Source organism: Pagrus major, chromosome 11 (genome assembly GCF_040436345.1).
Source record: "Pagrus major chromosome 11, Pma_NU_1.0".
NCBI lineage: Eukaryota > Metazoa > Chordata > Actinopteri > Spariformes > Sparidae > Pagrus > Pagrus major.
In genome coordinates this window covers 6,027,484-6,051,356 of record NC_133225.1, presented here as the reverse complement: position 1 = coordinate 6,051,356, position 23,873 = coordinate 6,027,484, and the positions used below count along the sequence as shown (strand labels likewise).

Here is a 23,873-nt window from a genome sequence, read left to right as displayed (position 1 = left end):
GTTGAATGTAAGGTCCCCAGAACACTGTTTGAAGCTAGAAAGGTGGCAGGGTCCGCCACATATAAACAAAGTAAAAAGTTTGTTTATTCAGTTTATTCAATCATGACAACAAAGGCAGTTTGTTTATTTAGCTTCAGTCACAATGACGAGCTTTCCCTTCTGATTAAATCGTCTTCCGCAAAAACTACGTAGTGCACCTTTACAGGACGACAGAGAAATGATCCCACATTGAACTTTACGATTAAAAAAAACAGCATTTTGCCAAATCAAATTGTCTTTTTTTGTTGTTTTGTGTATGAATACTCTCCCTTAGACATGATTTTAACGCATCCTTACTTCAGCCCAAGTTTTCTACGTCTAAGAAATAACAACATAAATCACATTTTTTTTTTTTTTTTTAAATCTTACAATGATTTTCATGCGTGATATATGATGAGAGTTGGGAAGTTGCACAACACTGTGTCCCTCTCTCACACACACACACACACACACACACGAGAAGAAGTTATTTGTAATCGGACTCTTCGGCGTGACGTCGGAGGATGTGATTGGTGGGCGGCGCTGGTATATATCCGTCAGACTTCAATCCCACCTTCTCGCCAGTGGAATCATCTCAGCTTCTGCACCTTCAGGGCAGACGAGTACATAAAACAAGTGAGTACTTTCTCCTTTTTTTTCCTTCTTTTTCTTCCTCTCCCTCCTCAAATACGCCCGTGTCCGTGTTACATTATGACCTCTAAACTGTCATGTACGCGACGGTGTTGGACTTGTTGAGGAGTCGGTGAACCCTGAATGTTACAGTATGTTCTGGCCCTGACTCCGTGTCATTTCTCCCCTCGCTCAGCTGTATTGCCTACGTGGACTTAGCCGAGCTAGTAGAACAAACTGTAAGCTAACGTGAGCTCGCTAGCTAAGAGGGGCTACACTTCAACTTGTACTTTTTTTTACGTGTTACTGTCGGCCAGTGTCTATTAAAAAATGTCACGACACAAGTCTACGGGTGTGGCAGAGAGTTTTTAAATGTGTAATCCACTGTTAATGTCACTTAATGTCATTAGCTGGCTAAGGTACAGCCTGAAGTTGTGTGTAGGGCTGTTTGAGTGAGCCCGAGCTACATGTTAGCCGAGGAGCTACGTGTCACAGTCGCAGACACCGTAGTCAAAGTTTTTAGCAAGTTTGCTAACTAGCAAAGGGGGGTTTGGAGCTAGCGTTAGTAAATCCATGCTACAGTGATTTTGCTGCTGGAGATCCCCCACTTCTTTCACACATATTTCGCTACACAACCCGACGTTATCTCGGTGTCCGCGGCGGTTCAGAGAGTGTTTAGTTTGTCTCGATCCTCGGTGCATTTTGTGGTTTTGATCGGCGTTAGCCAACATGACGGCAGCTAGCATTAACTGTGATGTGTCGTTGGCAACTGTCAGCTAGTTAACTTGATATCGTGTTAGCTAGCACTCACACTAACCAGCTACTTAAATCCTTAATCTGGGATTTGTGGTATGCACAAGTATGCTCGAAGGATGTCGTGCTGCAAGCTAACGTTGATGCAAGTTTAACTAGCTAACTTGTTAGCAGCTCATTAACATACATGATCTCGCAGGGTGGATAATATGAAGCTACATTTCCTCAAGTTACGTTGGTCGATCGCCTTATTTTTATGATCTTGGAGCTCGACACTAATGTAATAATATAGCAGTTATTAGTCCCCAATTTTAAAATCATAATTGTACTCATGATGTGGTAGTTTAGGTGAAACTACTTTGCATCACTGTGTTGTAATTCACATGTATCATGTGAAGACATGGAGTTACTCTTTCTATTGACAAACAGGCCCTGCAATTACAACACCAAATACTAAAGGCAGGGGCTAGTAGGTTACACCCTATGTAGTGCCTGTTTTATAAATAGTATACCCTAACTGATTATAGGCCCCTAACCAAATAGTAGATAATAATAATGTTTGGTGGATAAATAAACCTGTACCTACAGCAGGGAGAGGTAATAGGTGACACCGGTGGCAAAGTAAATCCAAATGTCCTAACGACTACTGGACAAAATTTTATGTCATCTTAAAATCATACCACCTTTTTTAGTAATGACAGCCTTTTTTATAAGAGACATTCACTGTGTAATTTCTGTGTGAGAGAGAGCAATGGCCTATTTACCTGGTTCACCCACAGCGGCTCCATCAGTTGTCCTTCTGTCTGACGAGGCAGCGTCCAATTATAGAAGCCAGATGCTTGTCGAGGAGAGTGGACTCCTCCGGTGGCACCTGTACTGTACTGGAGCTCAGTGATGCGCTTCTTGTCAACTTCATTTGAATACTTCTTAATTTCGGGATGGTTTCAGTGGTCTGAGGAGGCAGTACTCTGGCCTTATGGCAGTGTTTTCCCGAACCATGACTGTCAAAAAATATTCAAGTTAGGCCTCAACAGCAGCTGCTTTTAACAGTCAGTGACGTATGACTTTGTATTTGCTGTCTGAAGTCTCCATTTTTCATTTAATGACCAACTATCTTTCTAAAATATGTCCACTGTTGACCAATTAGTAGTTTGAGTTAATTGGATATGATACAAGGCTCATACAGATATTATTGAGGATACATAACCCTGTACTAGTCTCTCTGCAATGTTTTTGAAGTTGGGCCCCTGAAATATTCATTTCTTTTTCTTTTGTTTGGATGACTGACCTTGTTTCTTTGTGGTCTTCAGGCAAAAGCTGGCAGGCTGACGGGAACTTGCATCTTTACAGGACGGATTATCTGGTAACTGACCATTTAGCTGGTAAGTTCTTACAGTTATTAGCTTTGTAGGTACAGACACTAATACAGTCTTATGCAATTAGCGGCATGCTGTTGTGTTTACCCTAAATGTGACTCTTTCCACCCTAACCACAGCTTTAAAGTGGCCTTGCCAAAATATCGATATGGCAATATATTTATATATCTGTCACTTATTCTTGCTATATGGTTATCGATACATTGGTGCCAAATATCGATATTCTTTCTCCAGAACTGTTCGACTTTTTGGCCTTTTGACAGTTTATGGCTATTTTACATTAAAATGATGGCGTGGACATTTACAAGGTGGTAAGTGTGTATGTGTGTGTGTGTGTGTGTGTGTGTGTGTGTGTGTGTGTGTGTGTGTGTGTGTGTGTGTGTGTGTGTGTGTGTGTGTGTGTGTGTGTGTGTGTGTGATAAAGAGGCTCTCAGCTAAGACTTGATGCACTTTGTGTACATTAGTTCTTCTCAGTGCAAGTCAAATTCTGTGAAGCTGACACCGCAATCCAGCACAGAATACATAATCCTTTCACTTTGCATTTGTAGGGGTATCTTGTATTCTTCACTTGGACAGATACAGTTATGTATCATTAGCTGATTGTTTTGCAGTGTATCGATTACGTGTCCTACAGGCGTGTGGCGATCAAACATAGCCCCATTTTCCACAAAGTTATGAGGGTTTTCTAAAGGAAAGCTAGATGTTCTGGAAATTTTTTAAAACATCACTAAAATTTCATAGTACCTCACGTCCCTTCCACATTGTGAGGGTATTCATCCAAGTTTAAGCAGGCAGCAACAAAAGACATTGCTTTGTGTCCAGTTTTTCAACACAGTCTAGTCCGGAGAAAGAAAAACACGTAACCAAGTTGGTTTGGCTTCGGTGTGGCTTAGTGTTTTGCACCTTCTCTTGCCACTAAAGTGTCAACAAAGTGGGGGACGGCCTACCTCCTTTTAAAATAAATGACTGTTGATACAAAGTCGTCAACATTTCACAATAATGAAATCCATATGAAAATCTGGCGATTCTGTGACAGCAGTGCTATGCCATCCTCCCTCGTAAACATTCTCGTTCATACCGATGCTTAAATGAAAGATATTCACAGCCTTAAATTGGCAACAGGGTCTGCAAACAGTAATGAGTGCTGGGCAGAGCAGCAGCCTTAAGTTTATGAAGCCTGACAAGGAAGAGGCCAGTGAAAGGGTGATGTAAAAATGTGTAGGGGGGGGAAAACGGCTCGCTTAACTGACTACCACCATGTCAAAGATTGCATGGAAAAACTCTTAATATCAACAAGTTCTTTGTGACATCTGGATTCTCTCCATGCTTTCAGATACATTTCAGGCATGCTTGGGGGCAAAATCCAGTCTAAAACAATTCACATTCCTCTGCTCTTGTTGGCCTGAATTTAAGTTTCTCTGCCAGCCAGAAAAACAGAGCAGTGACTCCTGAAGGTGTATTGAGTTTCTTCATTGACAGTGAAGCTGAATCGAGCTTTAGTCAAAGGCTTGTTTATTTCCTCCGAGGACATATAATTGTTAATGGGACTAAGTCAGCACATCCGGATTTATATAACTGAGACATCAAAATAGCTGTAGGGCTTTTTCTTTTCTAAATGTCATACTAGATGGGAAGATTGTCTTCGGTTTCTCTCTTGTAAAAAGTTATTCATGTTCAAGGATCGTGGACGAGGCATCTGAGCTTTCTGTTGGTGGAGTGTTACTTTAATCCTATCCAGCATGGATGCACAGAGGGGTCAGTGGGTTAAAACCCTTTTAACCTTGGAGCCTACTTACTTAGCTACACTTTGTGGAATTGCACCAGACAAAGACAAATGACAGTCATGCAGAAGACAAACTGGTTTCTCGTAGGAAGACAAAAATATACTGTAGCTGTAGCTGTAGCCCACACTAGTATTTTCTTTCTACTATTCCTCTTTAATCAGCCGTGCACAGCCTCGGCACACATTAACACAGTGCTCGCATGTTAATGTGACAACAAGTGTGATTATTCTGAGTGACATGCCTTGTTTTGATAAAGGTAGATTAGATAATGGTGGAAATCACAAAGTCCACCTATGATAAGCTTGTGCACCATGCTAAACATGTGCATGTGACACCGTCGAGGATATTTCCTTTTTTTTTTAACCATTCAGGCGAAGGGCCTTATTTATTTAGTTTGAGCTGTGTGTGTATGCAAAACTCAGTTTGTTAGATAAATAATGAATCAGTCATACCCCTACGTCATAGACGGTGCTTATGTGAGAAACCTTTACAGGGCAAACAATAACTAATTTCATCCAAAAAGCGATTACAACATGTTAATTAATTAATCCATTATTACATGTGAGATTGCTGTATTGGTTAGACTGACGCTAAACGTTCATAACCCTGTAAAATGTATCTAATGTATGTATCTATGAAGCAAACATGTACTAAACAATACTTTGGCAATGATGAATAACCAGATGTCTTGTCAACTTATTAAGTATTTCTAATTACATATTTACATCTAGATAAGCAACAATCAGCGATAAAGTTCAGGAAAGAAAAACATCCTTGGGAATTGGTTAACATGACAAAAAAAACTAGAGCCCAACCACTGTCAGTTTTTTGGGGCCAATACCAATATATCAGCCAATATACACATTTTTTTGCAATGATCCCTCTAATGTGGACATCAAACAGTTGTGGCAACAGTAAGTAACGGAGGCAGCATGTTCAACAGATTAACAATAAACTTTTGTCTAAAAAGCCGTAAACTTCACTGGGAACTTTGGCCCCCAATGTTGTATTCATGTAGGATGATTGAGAGGTTGTTTTGTTTATGATGCTGCTGTTACCACATTTCTGAAGATAATGTGAATTGCTCTTCTCGTCTCTGTTGCCAGACTTCTGAAAATAAAGGTAAACTTTCCCCAAGGGATGCAACTTTTTAAGCAATTTCTTTAATTGATGGTCAGTTGCTTTAACAATCGATTATCTGTGATTCATCAATAATATATGAAATATATGTTGGTCGTCTTTCCATTAGAAGACTCAGATCTACATTTGATGCAAAATGGGGGTAGGCTACATTAGGAGTTAAAAAGAGAAACCATGTTACTGATGTGAACTAAATCACACAAAATAATGACTTCATTCATCGTGATTCACAACTGGCCCGACAAAATCCAACCCATGCTGAGGGTACTAAATGTCCAAAGGTGTTAATATCAGTTTGTATAGAACGTCTCTGTGGATTTTCTAAAAATACAAATTACTTGTATTTTGATTTAAATACATTTTCTCATACAAATATTTAGTATTTTATTCTCATATACCTCATAGGCAAGTATTTGTAATTTGTAACAAGGTACTTTTTGATGTATTAATGCCCATCTCTGATTGTTAGTTAATAATTAAACAGATAAAAAATGTATTAACGACAAGTCATTGATTAATCAATAATCATTAACATCCCTTTTTTCCCCTCACAGTGGCACACTCGGACTCTGTGTTAACGTGGGATTTTGACAATGAGCTCAGTCGCTGTACTTACGCAGGAAAGCTTCAATGAGCACCGCAGTGGGCTCTTGCCAGAGCAGAAGGGTGGTGAGTGTTTGGATTTTTAAGACTACGCTTATTATGTAAACTGCAATCACAGCCATAAGTGGATTCATGTGTGCTTGTTGTTTTTGTTCTTATTCCAGCTGCTGTGGCAGGAACTGGTGCTCCTGGAGAGGAGGAGGAAGCCCTTCCTACCTACAAGGATGCCTTCCCACCTCTGCCTGAGAAGGCGGCCTCACCTGAGGGGACCCAGGAAACCGCCAACGCCTGGACATCCAAGCTCCGTCCTCTGAAGGCTTCCGTTATCACCCAGGTATAACATTTTTCAAAGCTGAGCTAGAGCTCTAAAACTCCTTAAGTATCAGCCTGGTCCAACTTTTTACTAGGATGTTAACACTAAGAGCATGGTTTGTGATGAGGTGTCAAAAGTGGTCTCATTTATTGGGTTACAAGCTAAAAATGTTGGGAACCGACCAATCTGTGTGCTAGAAATGCCCTTTTCTTCCATCACTATTGTGGCACATCTTACTTTTGTATATTGTTCCACTTCAGTTACTAACAATTAATTTCATATTGAATGATTCTTCTGTTGGAAGGTTTCCTTCTGTTGGACTTCATTTGCTCTGATTCAGAGGATTCTGTCAGTACTTTCTTTTTAATTTAGTTTTTTTAGCTCTTTGTTTCTGCTCAACAACAAAAGACAAATGAATACACATTTTTGTACGTGTCCTACTGGTCTTCTGTGGAATTAATTTGTTTGGGCACAATGAAATTGGTCTTTGTGTTGCATATTAGAAAAGGTTTATAGTGTCATTTGTATTGTTGTTTCCCCCTGGGAGATGGAGAATACAATGCTGGGACAGCAAGCTATTTTTCCTACTTAAAAACCCACCTCCCATCCAGTTCCAGTTTTCACTGCCTTACCCCAAGTGAACGTAGACTGACCGTATCTAAAGATCCCATTGGCTTATGTGTTTAACCCTGCAGTTTGTATGCATGTGTGAGATTAAAGTCCTTATTTTTTTGACATTCACTAACCCTAACCCAGTTTGGGCCAGTGGGTCTCATTTATTTTGTATCATGGCAATCCTGATGTCATTAAATCTTTGTTTTTCTGCATGAACTAGGTTTTCCATGTGCCTCTAGAGGAGCGCAAGTACAAGGACATCAACCAGTTTGGGGAAGGAGACCAAGCGAAGGTCTGTGTGGACATCATGCATAAGACCGGCGCCCACCTCGAACTCTCCTTGGCAAAAGATCAGGGTCTCTCCATCATGGTTTCTGGAAAGTTAGATGCCGTGATGAAGGCCCGTAAGGAGATTGTGTCCCGACTGCAGACTCAGGTCAAGAAAGCTGCTTTGTTGATAACTAAATGAGGTATTAATAGTTGATGACGATGGTGCTTAACGAACATTTTAACCCCAACAGGCTTCAACTACTGTCGTCATCCCCAAGGAGCACCATCGTTTTGTCATCGGCAAAAATGGGGAGAAGCTTCAGGAGCTTGAGCTCAAGACTGCCACCAAAATCCAGATCCCACGACCGGACGACCCCAGCAACCAGATCAAGATCTCTGGTACCAAGGAGGGCCTGGAGAAGGCAAAGCATGAGATCCTGTTGATCTCTGCTGAACAGGTACGATGGCTTCTCGGACAACTAACTCGCTTCATTGAGGTACAGCCCAGACGTAACTGCCTAAGTTGAAATTTACATTGTCATCCCCTGCCTCTCCTGCTCTTTTAGGACAAGCGTGCTGTGGAGAGGGTGAACATTGACAAGGTGTACCACCCATTCATCACCGGTGCCTACAATAAGCTGGTAGGAGAGATGATGCAGGAAACTGGCGCCCGCATTAATGTCCCCCCTCCAAGTGTGAACAAGACCGAGATTGTCATCACTGGGGAAAAGGAGCAGGTGGCCCTTGCTGTGGCTTTGATCAAGAAGGTTTCTGAAGAAAAGGTATGCTACAATCAAAATGGTGATACAGGTCAAACTAATTTTCTACAGTTGAAGGTTACTGATCAACTACCCTTTTTGTATTGCAGAAGAAGAATGCCACCACCATTGCAGTGGAGGTGAAGAAATCTCAGCACAAGTATGTGATTGGCCCCAAGGGAAACACCCTGCAGGAGATCCTGGATAAAACTGGTGTGTCCGTTGAGATCCCACCTTCTGACAGCAGCTCAGAAACTGTCATCCTTCGCGGGGAGCCAGACCGTCTGGGTCAGGCCCTCACTGAAGTTTATGCCAAGGTGTGGAACATTTTAAATATAATCTTGTGATGGTCTGAGACATTCGTTAATTTTAAAATAAAAAAGCAATTAGGAGTAACTCAAAAAACCTTTTTCCCTTTCGCAGGCAAACAGCTACACTGTTTCCTCGGTCTCAGCTCCTTCTTGGCTTCATCGTTTCATCATTGGCAAGAAGGGGCAGAACTTGGCCAAGATTACCCAACAAATGCCCAAGGTCCGTCAGAGGATGAATATCTTTGCCATATCACTTTAAATACTTCTTTAGCATGAATTTTGTAACTTATGTTTATTGGGTATTTTGCATGCAGGTGCACATTGAGTTCACCGAGGGAGAAGACAGGATCACCCTGGAAGGTCCCACCAAAGACGTGCAGATGGTGCAGAGCCAGATCGAAGTTATTGTTACAGATTTGGTGAGTCTTGAGCCTAACTGTACTATTGTTTCTTGGACCTTGACCCAAAGCCTGCCAATCAAGAGAGCTCCTCTTTTGTCATGTGCTGGAAAGATTGTGTAAAAGGAGGACTTAAAGGTGTTTTTGATAACGCTCAGCCACTAAATGTTACATTCCATCTCCCCCTTTCATTGCATTTACGAACAATGCTACTGGTCATCATGGAAACATCTGCCCCCTCTCAGCCTTTTTTTTTTTTTTTTTTTTTTTACATTTTTTTCCCACAAATGACTTTTATTCTGTGCCTTTCTGCAAGCTCTGTAGATGTATTATTTTTAAAAAATGATTTAGCCACACAAAAATTTTGTCAATGTGACCTTTTTTTAAAGTGGTATTTAATTGACTGAGGCTCTACATAGGAAGATGCAAAGAATTTAAGCACCTTTTAGCAACTCTTATAAGCTGAAGTCGGTTTATTCAGTGATATTCATGTTTTTGTCTCCTTCCACCTCAAAGGTAAGCCGCATGGACTATGCAGAGATTAGCGTGGATCCCAAATTCCACAGACACCTGATTGGAAAAGGAGGTGTTAACAGTAAGTACATTGTTACTATCTAAAGACTGATGTACTGAATTGCAACAGTGTAACACAAACTTCATCTTCATCCCTCTCAAACCACATATTTGATTTTTTAATTTTTTTTATTTATAGTCAACCGCATCAAAGAGCTGCACAAGGTGACTGTCCGTATCCCCCCTGACAACGAGAAAAGCAACCTGATCCGTATCGAGGGGGATCCCCAGGGTGTGCAGGAAGCCAAGAAGGAGCTGCTTGAGCTTGCGTCACGCATGGTAAGGACAAACTTCAGTCCACAGCCAAGATGCTACACATTAGATCCTGATGTGCCATCACTAAATATACTGTCTCTTGCAGGAGAACGAGCGTACAAAGGACCTGATCATCGAACAGCGTTTTCATAGAGCCATTATTGGCCAAAAAGGGGAAAAGATAAAAGAAGTGCGCGACAAATTCCCCGAGGTGAGTTGGACACTGTTGGTGACGGTCAGCATATGGTGGTGGTTTGACTGTACTGAACCCATTAACCCCTTGTACTCTATATTTGTTCCAGGTCATCATTAATTTCCCCGACCCTGCACAGAAAAGCGACATTGTTCAACTTAGGGGCCCACGAACTGAGGTGGAAAAATGCGCTAAGTTCATGCAGAAGATAGTGGCTGAGATGGTAAACCTTTACTTATGTGTCACCTCAAATACTTTTATCTGTTCAAAGATTTGTGCTTTAATATGGCATTCATAACCATGTAAGGATTAGTGTTAACTTTCCTTTATCTCTTTTCTCAGGTGGAGAACAGCTTCTCTGTCTCAGTCCCCATCTTCAAGCAGTTCCACAGAAACATCATTGGAAAAGGAGGATCAAATATTAAGAAGGTACTGTTTATTTAAAAGAATATTAAGTTGGTTAAATGAAGTCTCCAGGCTGTCGAGGTTTGATGTGACGATTTTGTTTTCTTTTGCCACGTAGATTCGGGAGGAAACAAACACTAAAATCGACCTGCCTGCTGAGAACAGCAACTCAGAGATGATTGTCATCACTGGAAAGAAGGCAAACTGTGAGGTTGCACGAAATCGCATCCTGGCCATTCAGAAGGAGCTGGTAAGCATATGCATGCATGTATTTAATCGCTAATTAGACAAATGTAGACCCATCTACCAGAGCTATATAATGTCTTCATTGTGTCCAGGCAAACATCTCAGAGATCGAGGTATCCATTCCCTCCAAGCTGCACAACTCTCTGATCGGGTCCAAGGGACGCTTTGTGCGCTCGATTATGGAGGAGTGTGGCGGCGTGCACATCCACTTTCCCACCGAGGGCTCAGGGATTGATAAGGTCACCATCCGAGGCCCCGTAGAGGAGGTGGAAAAAGCCAAGCAGCAACTACTTGCTTTGGCAGAGGAGAAGGTTTGTATAAATCGTCTCCAGTGATCAAAAGCTGAACTTGTGTTGACCTCGCTAAACTGGCAGCCATTTGACAGGGGCATAGAGGGAGGGGTAAAAGGTCAAAGAGCTGGATACGTCACCGCATGCTGAGAGCTTCTTTCAGTGTCCTTTCAGCTGTCAGAATAAAAACAGCAAGCTTGTGCAAAGCTAGTGTCAGAAGATTGAAATTTGTTTTGGTTGCTGCAGTTCTCTTTCTGAAGATTAAATCATGTTTAGCTTATTAAAACTTTTGGGGGTTTTGACTTTGAGTTAATTATATAGGAATATTCCGTCTGCTTCAACTTTGAAGTTAATGAGAGCATCTTTTGTGCTGACCTTTTTTATAATTGATGTTGACTTGTAAATGTTGTTTCTCAGCAAATAAAGAGCCACACTGCTGAGCTGCGTGCAAAGCCAGAATACCACAAGTTCCTCATCGGGAAAGGTGGTGGAAACATCCGCAAGGTTCGTGACAGCACTGGAGCCAGGATCATCTTCCCCACTGCGGAGGACAAAGACCAGGAGCTCATCACTGTGATTGGCACTGAAGAAGCAGTGCAGGAGGCTCAGAAGGAGCTGGAGGAGCTAATCAAGAGTTTGGTAAGGCTCCAAATGACTTTTGAACATAGCAGGATGAGGGAAGATAAGGTGAGGCCCTCATACAGATGCCTGATTTATTAAACTACTCTTTGATTACAGGACAACGTTGTTGAGGATAATATGAGCGTCGATCCAAAGCACCATCGCTACTTTGTGGCTCGCCGTGGCCAAGTCCTTCGGGACCTTGCCGATGAATACGGCGGTGTGATGGTGAGCTTCCCTCGCACAGGTTCTCAGAGCGAAAAGGTCACCCTCAAAGGAGCCAAAGAATGTGTGGAAGCAGCCAAAAAGCGCATGCTGGAGATTGTGGATGACTTGGTAAGTGGATACAGTTTTTGTTTTGTTTTTTTTCTCCCCTCCTCTTCTATTTTTGAAATGTAACCATTGTGCCTTCTTTTTCCTCCCATTTGAACGTCGTCTTTTCCAGGATGCTCAAGTGACCATTGAGTGCGTGATTGCTCAGAAGTTCCACCGTTCCATCATGGGTCCCAAGGGCTCACGGATCCAGCAGATCACCAGAGATCACAATGTACAGATCAAGTTCCCAGAGCGTGAGGACCCACAAGGTAAACGCAGGATCAGTGTGAAGACAATTTCAGTTTTAGATTCACTGCATACTTGTGAACATCCAAAAGGAGAAAAAAATCAAAACTAAAAGAAGAGGCAGCCAGCTTACCCTTGGCCTTCATCTGCACTTCCAGACACTTTGTGCCTGTGTGCACAAAGACATCAACTGACTGGTACCTGAAGTAGATGTTAGGTTTATTCTCTTCTTCGGAGAGCCTTTATTGATTTCTTTTGAGAGGGTTTACTCCAGAGAAACCGAAATTTGTAACAAACTGACTTTCTATCTTTTGGTGCTGGTATGTTTGGTTGAACTCTGGACTCTTTATTTTGGAGAATATAATTTCAACTTTGATTTTTAAAGGAGACTTTGAATTTTTGCTAAGACATTAAACCAATTTTCAGTTGATTTTTACAAATCCAGATGCGATGGTCTAAGATTGGCAGAGCCATCAGTTCTGAAAAAAAACTTTAAATCGAAGGTGGAATGGTGGATTTAGAGAATGATGACACCCCTCTCTAAAATCTGAATTTTTCTCATCAATCCTTGTCTGTGTACTTTTGTAGCAGCACCTCCTGCTGAGGCCCCTATTCAGGAGAATGGAGAGGCCAACGGTGAAGTGAAGGAGCCTGTCGATCCAAATGCACCTAAAAAGTGTGACGTGATTGTGATTTCTGGCCGTAAGGAGCGGTGCGAGGGTGCTGTGGAAGCACTGAAGGTATTGCATAAAGTAATCATGAGAGAAATCGGTTCCATTTCTCAAAATCGCTGCTTTGTTCCCTAACTGTCTCTTTTCCTCAGGCTTTGGTTCCTGTCACTATTGAGGTGGAAGTGCCTTTTGAGCTTCATCGCTACATTATTGGACAGAAAGGAAGTGGAATTCGCAAGATGATGGATGAATTTGAGGTGTGTGTTTTTATAGATTAAGTGTTGGCACAGGGATGCACACGGTTTTTGTTTTGCTGCTGATTCACAGTGCGCTCAACCGTCTTCCTCCAGGTCAATATTCAAGTGCCTGCTCCTGACCAGCAGTCTGATAAAATCGCCATCACCGGCTTGGCCAATCACCTCGACCGCGCCAAAGAGGGCCTCTTGGAGCGTGTCAAAGAGCTGCAGGCTGAGCAGGAGGATCGGGTTAGTAGCTAGTGTATTCAGAGTTAATATCTGAACTCTTTCTGGTGTCTCTGCAGTGTTCGAGTCACACACATACTCATGTTGCAGTTAAGTTATCTCTGAGATTAACATAAAGGCCGGCCTCATGATAACCTTGAATGAGGAAAAAGCTTAATTATTAACTTTTCCAATGGTAGGTGAAGTGTCAAACTCACTGGAGTTGTAACCCGGAGTGTTGTTTACATCCACTCTTCTACAGGCACTCAGGAGCTTCAAGCTGACCATCACTGTGGACCCCAAGTATCACCCCAAAATCATTGGCCGCAAGGGTGCCATCATCACCAACATCCGCACTGAGCATGATGTTAACATCCAGTTCCCAGAGAAGAATGACGAAAACCAGGTATGAATAATAGTTAACTACTGTTTACCTTCACTAAAAGTATTAATATGGGAGAATAAGAAGTTTTCCATCAGTTTAGTCAATGTCATGTTCATGCTGCTGTTTCCTGCACAGGATCAGATTACTATTACAGGGTATGAGCACAAAGCCATAGCAGCAAAAGAGGCCATCCAGGCTATCGTGGATGAGCTTGAAGAGATGATCTCCGAGGACATCACCCTGGACAGCAGGGTTCATGCCCGCATTATTGGAGCCCGCGGCAAGGGCATCCGCAAGATCATGGATGAGTTTAAGGTGAGGCTGCCGAGAGGACAGGAGATGCCGTAGACCAACACCACACTGTAACATGGCAACATAAAACAGCTTTGTACTTGCACTGTGTCAATACTAATAGCTTGTGAGTCATACTGGGGTCTCATGTCATCGCCATGAGATCTCTAGCTCTTAACAGCTTAACATGAACATGCTGGTATCCATCTCTTATAGGTTGATCTCAGGTTTCCCCAGAGTGGAGCTGCAGACCCGAACCTTGTGACAGTCACAGGCCGCCCTGAGCTTGTGGATGAAGCCATCGACCACCTCCTTAACCTGGAAGAAGAATATGTAAGATGCCCCCGCGTACGATGACTGTGTAAGAAATTCCCGTTGCGTTGACTGTTTGCTAATCATGCCGATACATTTTCTTGTGCCACCTCTTGTTAGATGGCAGATGTTGTGGAGAATGAGGCGAAGATGGCTTACATGAGGCCTCCTGGGGGCAGCGCTGCCGCCATGGATGAACAACGTGGCCCATCCAAAGGTTTTGTGGTGAGGGAGGCTCCCTGGACCACTGCCAATGAGAAGGTGAGCGTTTTCAACACAAGCCTGACACTGTTTGAAATTAGAATTTGTCACACCATCGTCTCTTAATCCCTGTATTTTTTTTTTTCTATTTTTAGGCTCCTGATATGAGCAGCTCTGAAGATTTCCCAAGCTTTGGAGCCCCAGTGGCAACCAAGACCTCTCCCTGGGGACCCAAGCGCTTCTAAGCTGTGCTGCTACAGATGGGCCTGAACTTAACCGGACACAATCCTCCCCTCCATCGTTCCCCTCTTGACCTGGACTGACCGCTGACCCTACAAGTCTTCATTTCTGAGAATGTCATCCTTCTCTGTCTACTTATCCTGGTCTGCCCTTGCAGATTCGTCAGTCTAAAAGTGCTTTTCAGATACTGTAATTGACTTGTGAGCTTTGTATCTGCATTAAATGATACTGTCTTACGCTAAAAAAAAAAAAAAAATGTGACAGATGTTGCGGTTAAGTCCACAGTCTGTACAAGACTGACATTTTACGTGTGTATTAGATCTGACATTTCATTGTGGTTTGAACTGTTATACCAAAATTCAACGGTGGCCAGACATCAGTTTTTTTGAGCTGCCCTTAGTTGCCTTCGCAGGGTGGGGTAAAGGGATTGAATTACCGCTGGCGACATGTTAAGACATGATGCCTGACCAACGAGGGGCCAGCTGTTTCAGTAACCCACCCCCCTCCTGCTTTTACTCATGTAGCTGAGTGAAAATTTGTCTGTCGTTAGCCCTCAAGCACACTGTAGTGGTTGTCCTCTGTCACATCTTTCCATTTGCTTAGCTGTGCTTCTGTGAATATGGTCAAGTAGTGGCACGTACCTTGTAGCCTTATGAATTGGTAAACTTAACTAAAGGGGGGGAAAAAAAGCGGTTTCGGCCACTGCAGAATGGCACCCGTTCTAACTGCCAGATGCTCGGAGATCATGCCAGAACTAAACTTCTTTACAACACTAGGCCTAGAGCTCCAACGCATCGAACCTCACACTAACTGTTGAATGAACTCTTTTGACATTCAAAAGTAAATCACTCTACAACAAACTATTATGACTGTGTTTGTGAGCAAAACAGCAGACCATCTCGTGCCAACTATCTGTCTAGTGGTGTCCTGTGTTACTCATCCTCTGTATTGGGTCAGTGTCCAGTCCCTTTGTCTTCCAGTTGCTATGCAGATTGTTCTGTTAAATAGCAATGGCCCTTTTTATCAGCCTTACTACTAGAAAGATACAAACCAGGTAGAGATGATGTCTAGGTGCATTTTTAATGGACAGCTGGAAGGTATGTTTATTGTTCCGTTTAAAGCTCTTGGAACATTTCACCCCCAGTTATTGTAATTAGTTTAATTTCGCCTGAGGAGTGCAGATTTTAGCTCGCTAGCTGCTAATTCAACATCTAGCATCAGCCTACCTTGGTTTATATCCTCCTAGCATTGAATGAAAGATTATGCAAATACCATTGAAGTGAACGGTTATGGATGACACTGGAAAAGAAATTGTCCAAAAAGTCAATAAAAATTGAAAATCTCTTGCGCATTTGTCTGAGTCTTTTGTAAAGAGCAAGTTAGTCACTTACTCAAGGAATGTAATGCAACACAAAATTAACACGACTGGTATAACTGGCTCTTACCAAAGCTGATGCAGCTGTGGCATGATGCTGTTCTGACGTAATTGGTGTTCAAAGGTTTTCATGACTAGAGTCTGGGTTGATAGACTGGGTTGTCTTGTCTAGAGACCATCTCAACACTTAACAATGTCACACACACAACCTGTTGGTTGAAATTAAGTGGCACTAGTAGGATGGTCTGGGGTTGGTTTTAAAGGGGCACTATGTAGTTTTGGAGAAGAGATTCAAACTCAAATTTAATATTTACAATATAAATGAGGAAATAATGCAAACTCAGAAATATTTATTCTATAACTGAATAAAAAAGCTGTTCTCAGAGGAAAATAAGGTCCCCAGAACACTGTTTGAAGCTAGAAAGGTGGCAGGGTCCATCACATATAAACAGTATAAAGTAAAACAGTATGAAACTGTGTTGTCCTTTAATGTCTGTTTGTTTATTTAGTTTATTGAGTCATGGAAACAAAGAGTTTGTTTATTTAGTTTGTTTAGACAAAAAAAAAAAATCAGGCCTATTTTTCCAGTGTTGCTGATGCTAATAATAGTTAGGACAGCTAGCAGTGAGGCAGTGGAGAAGGTTGTTTCCAACAAAATGACGAGCACAGCAACATTATATGACATTAAATGATTTCACACACATGAAAGAGAGGAGAGTAAATGTGTCAGATACACCCTCTGTGTGTATTTAACTATAATTAGCTACTTGCACTGTTTCTGTTGATGTTTTAATGGAGGTCATAATGTGTTGCCTACTGTGCTTTGCTTGTGAATGTTGTTTGCCAGGACACTGACACTGTCACTAACATATTTAGCTGGAACACAGCCTGCAGACTTTGAATAATTATCCAGTTTTGCATGTGCTGCTCAGTCACCTGTTGACGGTCCGTTGTAACTGTTTGTGGTCTTTGGTCCACCTGTCTGTAAGGATGTTTTGATTCTTCTGGTTTCCTTTTTAAGTGGCGCTATTATGAGTAATGAGCTTTATTAATAAGCAGAATACTGGAGGCCATGTAGGATATGTTTATACCAAGCATACACAGAGATATCATTATGTAAGTCATGAGTTTAATACATAGATTAATACTTTTAGGTTCACTTTGGCCCGCCAGGTGTTTCTAGATAAACGAAATGTATATAATCATAATTTTAATGTAAAAAATTATAGTAATGTTTATGCTGTTTTATTTAGTGTTTTTTCTTTAGATAAAAATGGTCTTTAATTATCTAGGATACTTAATTATTTATTTATTTTAGAGCCCGAAAGATACTCAATTTAGATTAAAAAATGAAATACGGATATCGAAATATGCAAAATCTCTCAGATGTGGTTATTGAACACTTGTGAATGAGATATGTAACAGAGGCAGGGTATCTTACAGTTTAACAATAAACATTATTGCCTAAAAAAAATCAGTGTACTTAAACAGTAAACTTCAATGGGAATTTAATAATCAAGCATCTTGTTCTGCGTCATAATCTCAAAAAACATTTTCATTATTGTCGCATATCTGACAACATGTACGGTGATATCCGTATACTTGCGATATCGGCCAATAATATCGTCCTACAGATATATCGGCCGGGCTCTAATCATTTTGCATATATGAGCATGGGCACACAGATCAACACTTTGCACAGGAAGTCAGTAAATTAAGGGAACTTGGGATCCAACTATCATTTTGCATCTTACCAACAGGATATAATAGGTACTTGCATTTGGCCTGTGGTTCACCATTAACTTTCAGTTTTCCGGCACCCCTGCTCCAGGCAGCGACCTCTGGCTCCAGGCAGGTCCTCTTTGGTTCAGTTGGACCTCTGATAAGCCTCTAACTCTCTAACAATAATGCACATGTTGTATCAAACAGAACAAAGAAAGTTCCATCCTCAGATGGCAACAAGCTACAAATGCTCAACTAAACACGTACTTTCATGCCACTAAAACTACCTGAAGGGTAGGAAGGAAATTTGTCATCAATGTCAAACATGTTTTTTTCTTAGTTAGGTCTTTAAATATGAAGAATTTTGGAAATCTCCTCCCTTTTGTGTTTTACACGTGTGCGTGTTTGTGAAATACTTGAACAGACGGAGAGGAGCGGAGGTGAATTTATTTTCCTCTCATCCTCTCTCTCCTCCCTGAATGCTGATGGAGGGGCGCTCACAACACTCATGAAGTGCTCCTGTGTGTTTGAAAGGAGCAACGTAAAGCTCTCACCAGAGCTGTGAGGCATAATCATGACACAATTAAGATAATTTCCCAACGACTGCTGGTGGCGAGAAAAGCAATTTTTACGCCTTGTAATCGAGTCTGGCTGTCAGATTAAGATAGCAGGTGATTTGAGGGAAATTGTCTTGGCTAACTCTTTGGAGTGGGATTCAGGTGGCCTCAGGTGTCTCTTTGCCCACTGAGGTTTGCCCGTAAGGTAACACAGTTTTGATTTTGAAAATGAAAGAAACATTTGAGTGGTGGATTCGTGTCTCTGGGCAGTTGTCGTCTTATTACCTGCCTCCGCTGCCATCTTCTCCTGCATCTTGTGACTTAAAAGAGCCAAGTGGCCCGTTATCTGTGTTTCACTTTCTCTCTCTGTCTCCAGCTTTCACGTGCCGTCCAATGACAAACTCAAAATTCAGCACGTACTTTAAGAGATTACCATGTGTGGGGGGTGAAAACGTTGCCCTTGCAGGATGTTGCTGCTTCTTGCAGCAGAGCAGACACAATTTCAAATATTTCAGCAATAAAAAAAGAAATGAAACAATATATGTTTGTTCAAGACAAGACAAGATTATTGTGCAGCACCTTCCGAAAACAAGGCTTTGCCCTTAATAAATGCACTGGGCTTTTCTTTAAACTACTTGATCTACAGAAGACATGTAAATAGGATTTTGAAAGAGTAAAATGAACAAATAAAACAATAAAAAGCCAATTTCTATGCATTTTTTTTCCATTTCCAAATATTACAACATTGATTGAAAGTAAATAATTAATAAATAAAAGAATATTGTGATCAGGGGGCGCTGTGGCTTTGGAAAGTATTCAAACCCCTTCACCTCCACACTGTATTATGTCATAAACTTACTTCAAATGGATTTAATTTACTTATTGGGCATACATTTACACACAATAACTCATAATGACACGTTTGTACATTGTTTTGCCAACTTATTTAACCAATTTTGAGATATACAGGTTGATTTGTATTCTCCCTGGTGCCAAATTCAATCATTGGACATGATTTAGAAAAGGCACACCTCTGTGAATATAAGCTCCCACATTTCATACTGCCTGTTCAGACCATAAACCAAGCCAGAGGACCAACAGACCATCAGTACACTCCTGCATTCAGACAGGCCTTTTTCACAGCAGACATTTTGACTCGTCACATGTGTCACTAATAACATTAATGATGGCTCTGTGCCATGACAGTGTGACAGTGAGTCAGCATGCACAACACCAGGACCCAGAAACTGGAGCAGCTAGATGGAATTCAGCTGCAGTAATTTAATTATTTACACCTTTACTCTACTATGACATGACACAATTTCTTCAATGAAAAAACTGTGTTGAGGAACAAATCTAGGCGAGGGAATACAGCCAGGTATTTAGAGCCACCGTGACAGGGTTGCACCCACTATTCATCAATCCATCCATCAAGTGTGTGTGCAAAGTTCTTCCTAACTTCTTAGTAACTTCCAGCAAACTTAGTGATTTACTAACTTAGGCTGCACAATCAGCGTTGTTTTTTGAGTTATACTACATTTAGGATGTGGGACACAGCCAGTTATGTTAACCTTACCAATTTTTAGGTTATTTGGCCATTTAGTCTCACTTTATTAAAGGAACAGTTCACCCAAAAATAAAAAATCAGTCATTATCTTCTCAGCCTCATGCCGATGGAAAGTCAGGTGAAGTTTCAAAGTCCACAAAACATTTCTGGAGCGTCACAGCAAGACAGAGTTGCAGCATTCTCCTAAACATCTGAAGCAGATGGGGACAAAAAACAAAATGGCTCCATATTGCTTGTCCGTCATAATCCAAGTCTCTCAAAGCCCTGAGATGCCCACTCTTTTTGAGAAGACGTTATTGGCACCCTTCGGCGTGCGGTCCAGCTTGTGCACCTGCTTCAGATGCTGTGCATGCTAACGCTTTTAGCTCAGCAGCTACAGTCAAGATTTTGGCTTGAAAAACGGCGAATAACGTCAATTCATCAACATTAATTTGGGTTTCTGGAGACTTGGATGATGCCGAAGAAGCTGTATGAAGCCATTTTAGTTTATCACATTAGTCTCCATCTACTTCAGTTGTGCGTGGCTGTTTTGCTGTGAAGCTCCAGAACATGTTTTGTGGACTACTACTGTTTTCAATTTTGAATTATATCTTCATTACAAGAAGAAAGCGTACAAAAAGATGAAGGGGTTTCTCAAAGTATTCTACAGTTTGTAGCAGTCAGTACTTCTGTCGTTATTATAATGTGTATGTTGTGAATAGTCACAGTCTCAGTGTGTCTCTGTTCTACAGGAGGGCAGAGGGATCAGGTTAAAACCCCTCTCTCCACTAGATGGCATTGATAGACTTGAATTTGATGCTCTCTCAGCCGGGGCCGGCCTTCACACTCCACATCAGCTCGCTCAGTGTGCTCGAATCTCTCGTACATCTCACACATATTTAAGCATTAAATGAAGCTGGCTCGGATGTGGATAAATCCCTCGTCTTTTACTATAAATATACGTCTTCTGTTCAACTGGCCAGCTGTAAAATGCTGAAAGGGACAGCTGGATTATTTGAGGCTTTCATTGAACACCACATTTTAAAACACAGCTGTGTCAGGCAACATTATCATGATTATTTCGTGCAATTTTTTTTACTTTCCTTTCCTCTTCTGACTGATTCTCTCTTGGTAAATCCTGAATTTGAATTATTGAAATGCACATGAATGTATATCCAGTGGACGTACCTCAGTTTAAAAAATGTTCAGGTGTATGAGCACCTTATAATTTTAAAAGACCATTTATTACCAAACAGAGAATATCCCATTGAGATACACAGATGTCTCTACAGGGGATTTTTTTTACATTCCAATTGCAACAGATTCATCAAACAAATGAGTTGTATAACAGCGACATGCAGTAGTAATGAGGGCGATAGCTTATATCCCGTGTGTTTGAAATCACCCACGAGGTGTTTTAATATTAAGGCTGCGGCATCATTCATCTTAAACTTTTTCTGCAGTTTTGACACACACAGGCACAAAAAAAAAAAAAAGAAAAAGAAATTGCGTAAGTGTCTTCTGGCGTGAATCTCTAATTTTAATATTTTATTTGCTAAAAAAAGACCCCATCTGCGTGTCTGTCTAGGTCAATTTGGATTTGAGGGCCCTGGCAGTAAATGGCGTCGGGCAGACTGTGGAATCCCCTGCGACGGAGACTGGCAGGGCTCAATCAAATGATGAGAGGCGACACATTCACATGCGAGTGAATACAATGTTTCCCCGACACACTCCCCCAGAAAAGGCTTGGCTATGTGAAATTTTGCTGAACTTAAAGACTTCTATTAAAAAAGAGGAGAGAAAAACCATCCAATTTGCCTTCTGATTTGTCCTGCACTGGGTTTGGCTCGGTCAAGTTAAAAAAAAAAAAAAAAAATCAGCAAACACATTTCAGTTGCAGCCTGGAATCTGTTGACAGGACATGAGCACCGTATCTGTAAGATTTTAGCGAGAGAATGGGTTAGTCCACACACCTAAAGTATTTATTTGACTCTGTCAGCACTTCTGCAGTCTTAAAGTAGAGAGGGGGAAGCTAAAGGAGAGATGTGAACAGGCATGCTTCAATGCTGGGGACTCTGTTACAGTGACCAGTAGGGGTCACATGTGGCCTGGGAATTCACCGCTGCACCCCAAAGGCACCATCAAAAATGTAAACAAGAAGGTCAGCCGTGACTAAAATTCAATGTTTGACATGTTTCTTCTAACATGTTTGCAATCTGTCTACCTAATAATGTCACCAGACAACCATCTATTATATTAAAGATCTCCTGCAGGCTTGTTTTATGAATGCAAACTGGTTTCACTGAACTGATGGATGCTACAGACGTCAGACCTCCACTTATAGGTTTCCACATCACCAGGGCCGGATTAAACGTATGGACTACACCAGGCAGACTGTATTATTGCCCCCCCCTAAATGACTGAACAGCCACATGGTTATTATTATGGTCATTCATTTAGTTAGGTATATATTTTAGCTTCTCTAGCTTCATATTTCAGGATACATACACGATTGGCTAGTCATGTATTTAGAGGAAAAGTGTCGCCCTTTATTCTACATTTAATGTGAATTTTACATTTTATTTTAATATTTGTGTTTACTCATTCAGATTAAGATATTACTAACATTTACAGATGCTTCCTGCTGACTTTCAATGAGGTGAAAAAAACACTGAAATACATTTACCTGCACAGTGCAGGTAAATGCTAACGACGCTAACGATGTCCATGTGTAAAAAAAAAAAAGGACATTTAGATATATAAACTTTTACATTTTTTGATTGGAGATATGTTTTATTTTACATAATATGTAATATATGGCAGCTGATGTAGTTTTGCCCTCATCTTGGTCCCCCTGGTGGTATGGAGGCGATGCCAAGAATGCTTGTGCCTGAATCCAGCGCAGCACATCACACTTGCGTAAGTTGTATATTCGGATTGATTGACTTCTGAATTACTTGTGATGTCACAAAATCAGGCTTGTAGGTACACCTCGTCAAGTCTGATTGAAGGTAAGTGCAAATAAACTCTCCCCCTTTCTGCAGATACATGTGAACACAGCCTTGAAATGTCAAACTCTGCACAGATTTCAAGTGAGGTAAGAATAAACACAGGACATTTTTGCGTGGAGAGGGTCTATAAAAGTATTTTTTGTAGCATTTTCATAGAAATAAATGCCCATTTTAGTCAACTAACCTCACGAGAACTTGAGTATTCTGTCTTCACATCCAGTTGCTGAACACCCAGCTGGTTTCAAGTTGTGTTTAACTACTAAAACAAAGTGTTAAAGGAAAAAAACAAAAAACAAAACAAAACCTCCAGGTGAGTTCCTACCTGAAGAGGTGTTAGATAGCCTCGTGTCTCTGCACGCTCCCAGCCCGCAGCTGCTGCTATCTCTCACAGCTCAGCCTTGTTTTTAAGACCAACCTTACCACAACAAGCTGATGTTCAGACGAGATGGCACGAAACCGAGCTGTTTGTTGTTCGGTCTCTAGCTCCTAATTGGAACGTCCTTTTTTCACATTCACATTAAAGCAACGTCATTACCAAATGTCAATTACTATATATATATATATATATATATACATATATTTTAAACTAAGTACAATGTTGAGGTACTTGTACTCTTCTGCATTTTGGAGGCAAATATTGCACTTTTTACTCAACTAAATTTATTTGATAACTTCAGTTACTGGTTACTTTGCAGATTGGATGCATCAGAGTCAAAGTAATACATTCTTAAATTAGTTTATTTTATCGTCCTTTGAATAATAAAAAAAGAAAAAAAAAAGGCAAATACTGAATCAGATAACAGGCCAGGCCGATAATTGGTAAACCCATACTGTACATTATATATAAATACATATAAATATAAATATATGTATAATTTACTGTTACTTATACTTGTCTTTTGATACTTAAGTACATTTAATATCAGATAGTTTAAGACTTTTACTCAAGTAGTATTTGTATGGGTGACTTTCACTTTTACAAAAGTTA

At 41.0% G+C, this 23,873-nt stretch overlaps 1 protein-coding gene across 1 annotated transcript; it reads left to right on the top strand.

The window, feature by feature from the left end:
• The first annotated feature begins 574 nt into the window (after positions 1-574).
• hdlbpa (high density lipoprotein binding protein a) lies at positions 575-16,021 on the top strand. Its single transcript, XM_073476467.1, has 28 exons — positions 575-654; positions 2,712-2,783; positions 6,256-6,370; positions 6,469-6,638; positions 7,453-7,668; positions 7,754-7,960; positions 8,069-8,284; positions 8,371-8,577; positions 8,684-8,791; positions 8,886-8,990; positions 9,486-9,564; positions 9,682-9,821; positions 9,904-10,008; positions 10,100-10,213; positions 10,333-10,419; positions 10,514-10,645; positions 10,734-10,952; positions 11,349-11,570; positions 11,670-11,888; positions 11,998-12,136; positions 12,702-12,853; positions 12,937-13,041; positions 13,135-13,269; positions 13,508-13,651; positions 13,766-13,945; positions 14,138-14,254; positions 14,354-14,494; positions 14,590-16,021. The coding sequence occupies exons 3-28, from the start codon at positions 6,295-6,297 to the stop codon at positions 14,677-14,679; spliced, it is 3,825 nt and encodes a 1,274-aa protein (XP_073332568.1). The 5' UTR covers positions 575-654; positions 2,712-2,783; positions 6,256-6,294; the 3' UTR covers positions 14,680-16,021.
• Positions 16,022-23,873: the final 7,852 nt, after the last annotated feature.

Coding starts and splice junctions, on each gene's coding strand:
- hdlbpa (XM_073476467.1), top strand. CDS start 6,295: ATGAGCTCAGTCGCTGTACTTACGCAGGAAAGCTTCAATGAGCACCGC. Junction 8,792..8,885: donor TTACCCAACAAATGCCCAAG/GTCCGTCAGAGG, acceptor TTTTGCATGCAG/GTGCACATTGAGTTCACCGA. Junction 9,822..9,903: donor TTGAGCTTGCGTCACGCATG/GTAAGGACAAAC, acceptor TGTCTCTTGCAG/GAGAACGAGCGTACAAAGGA.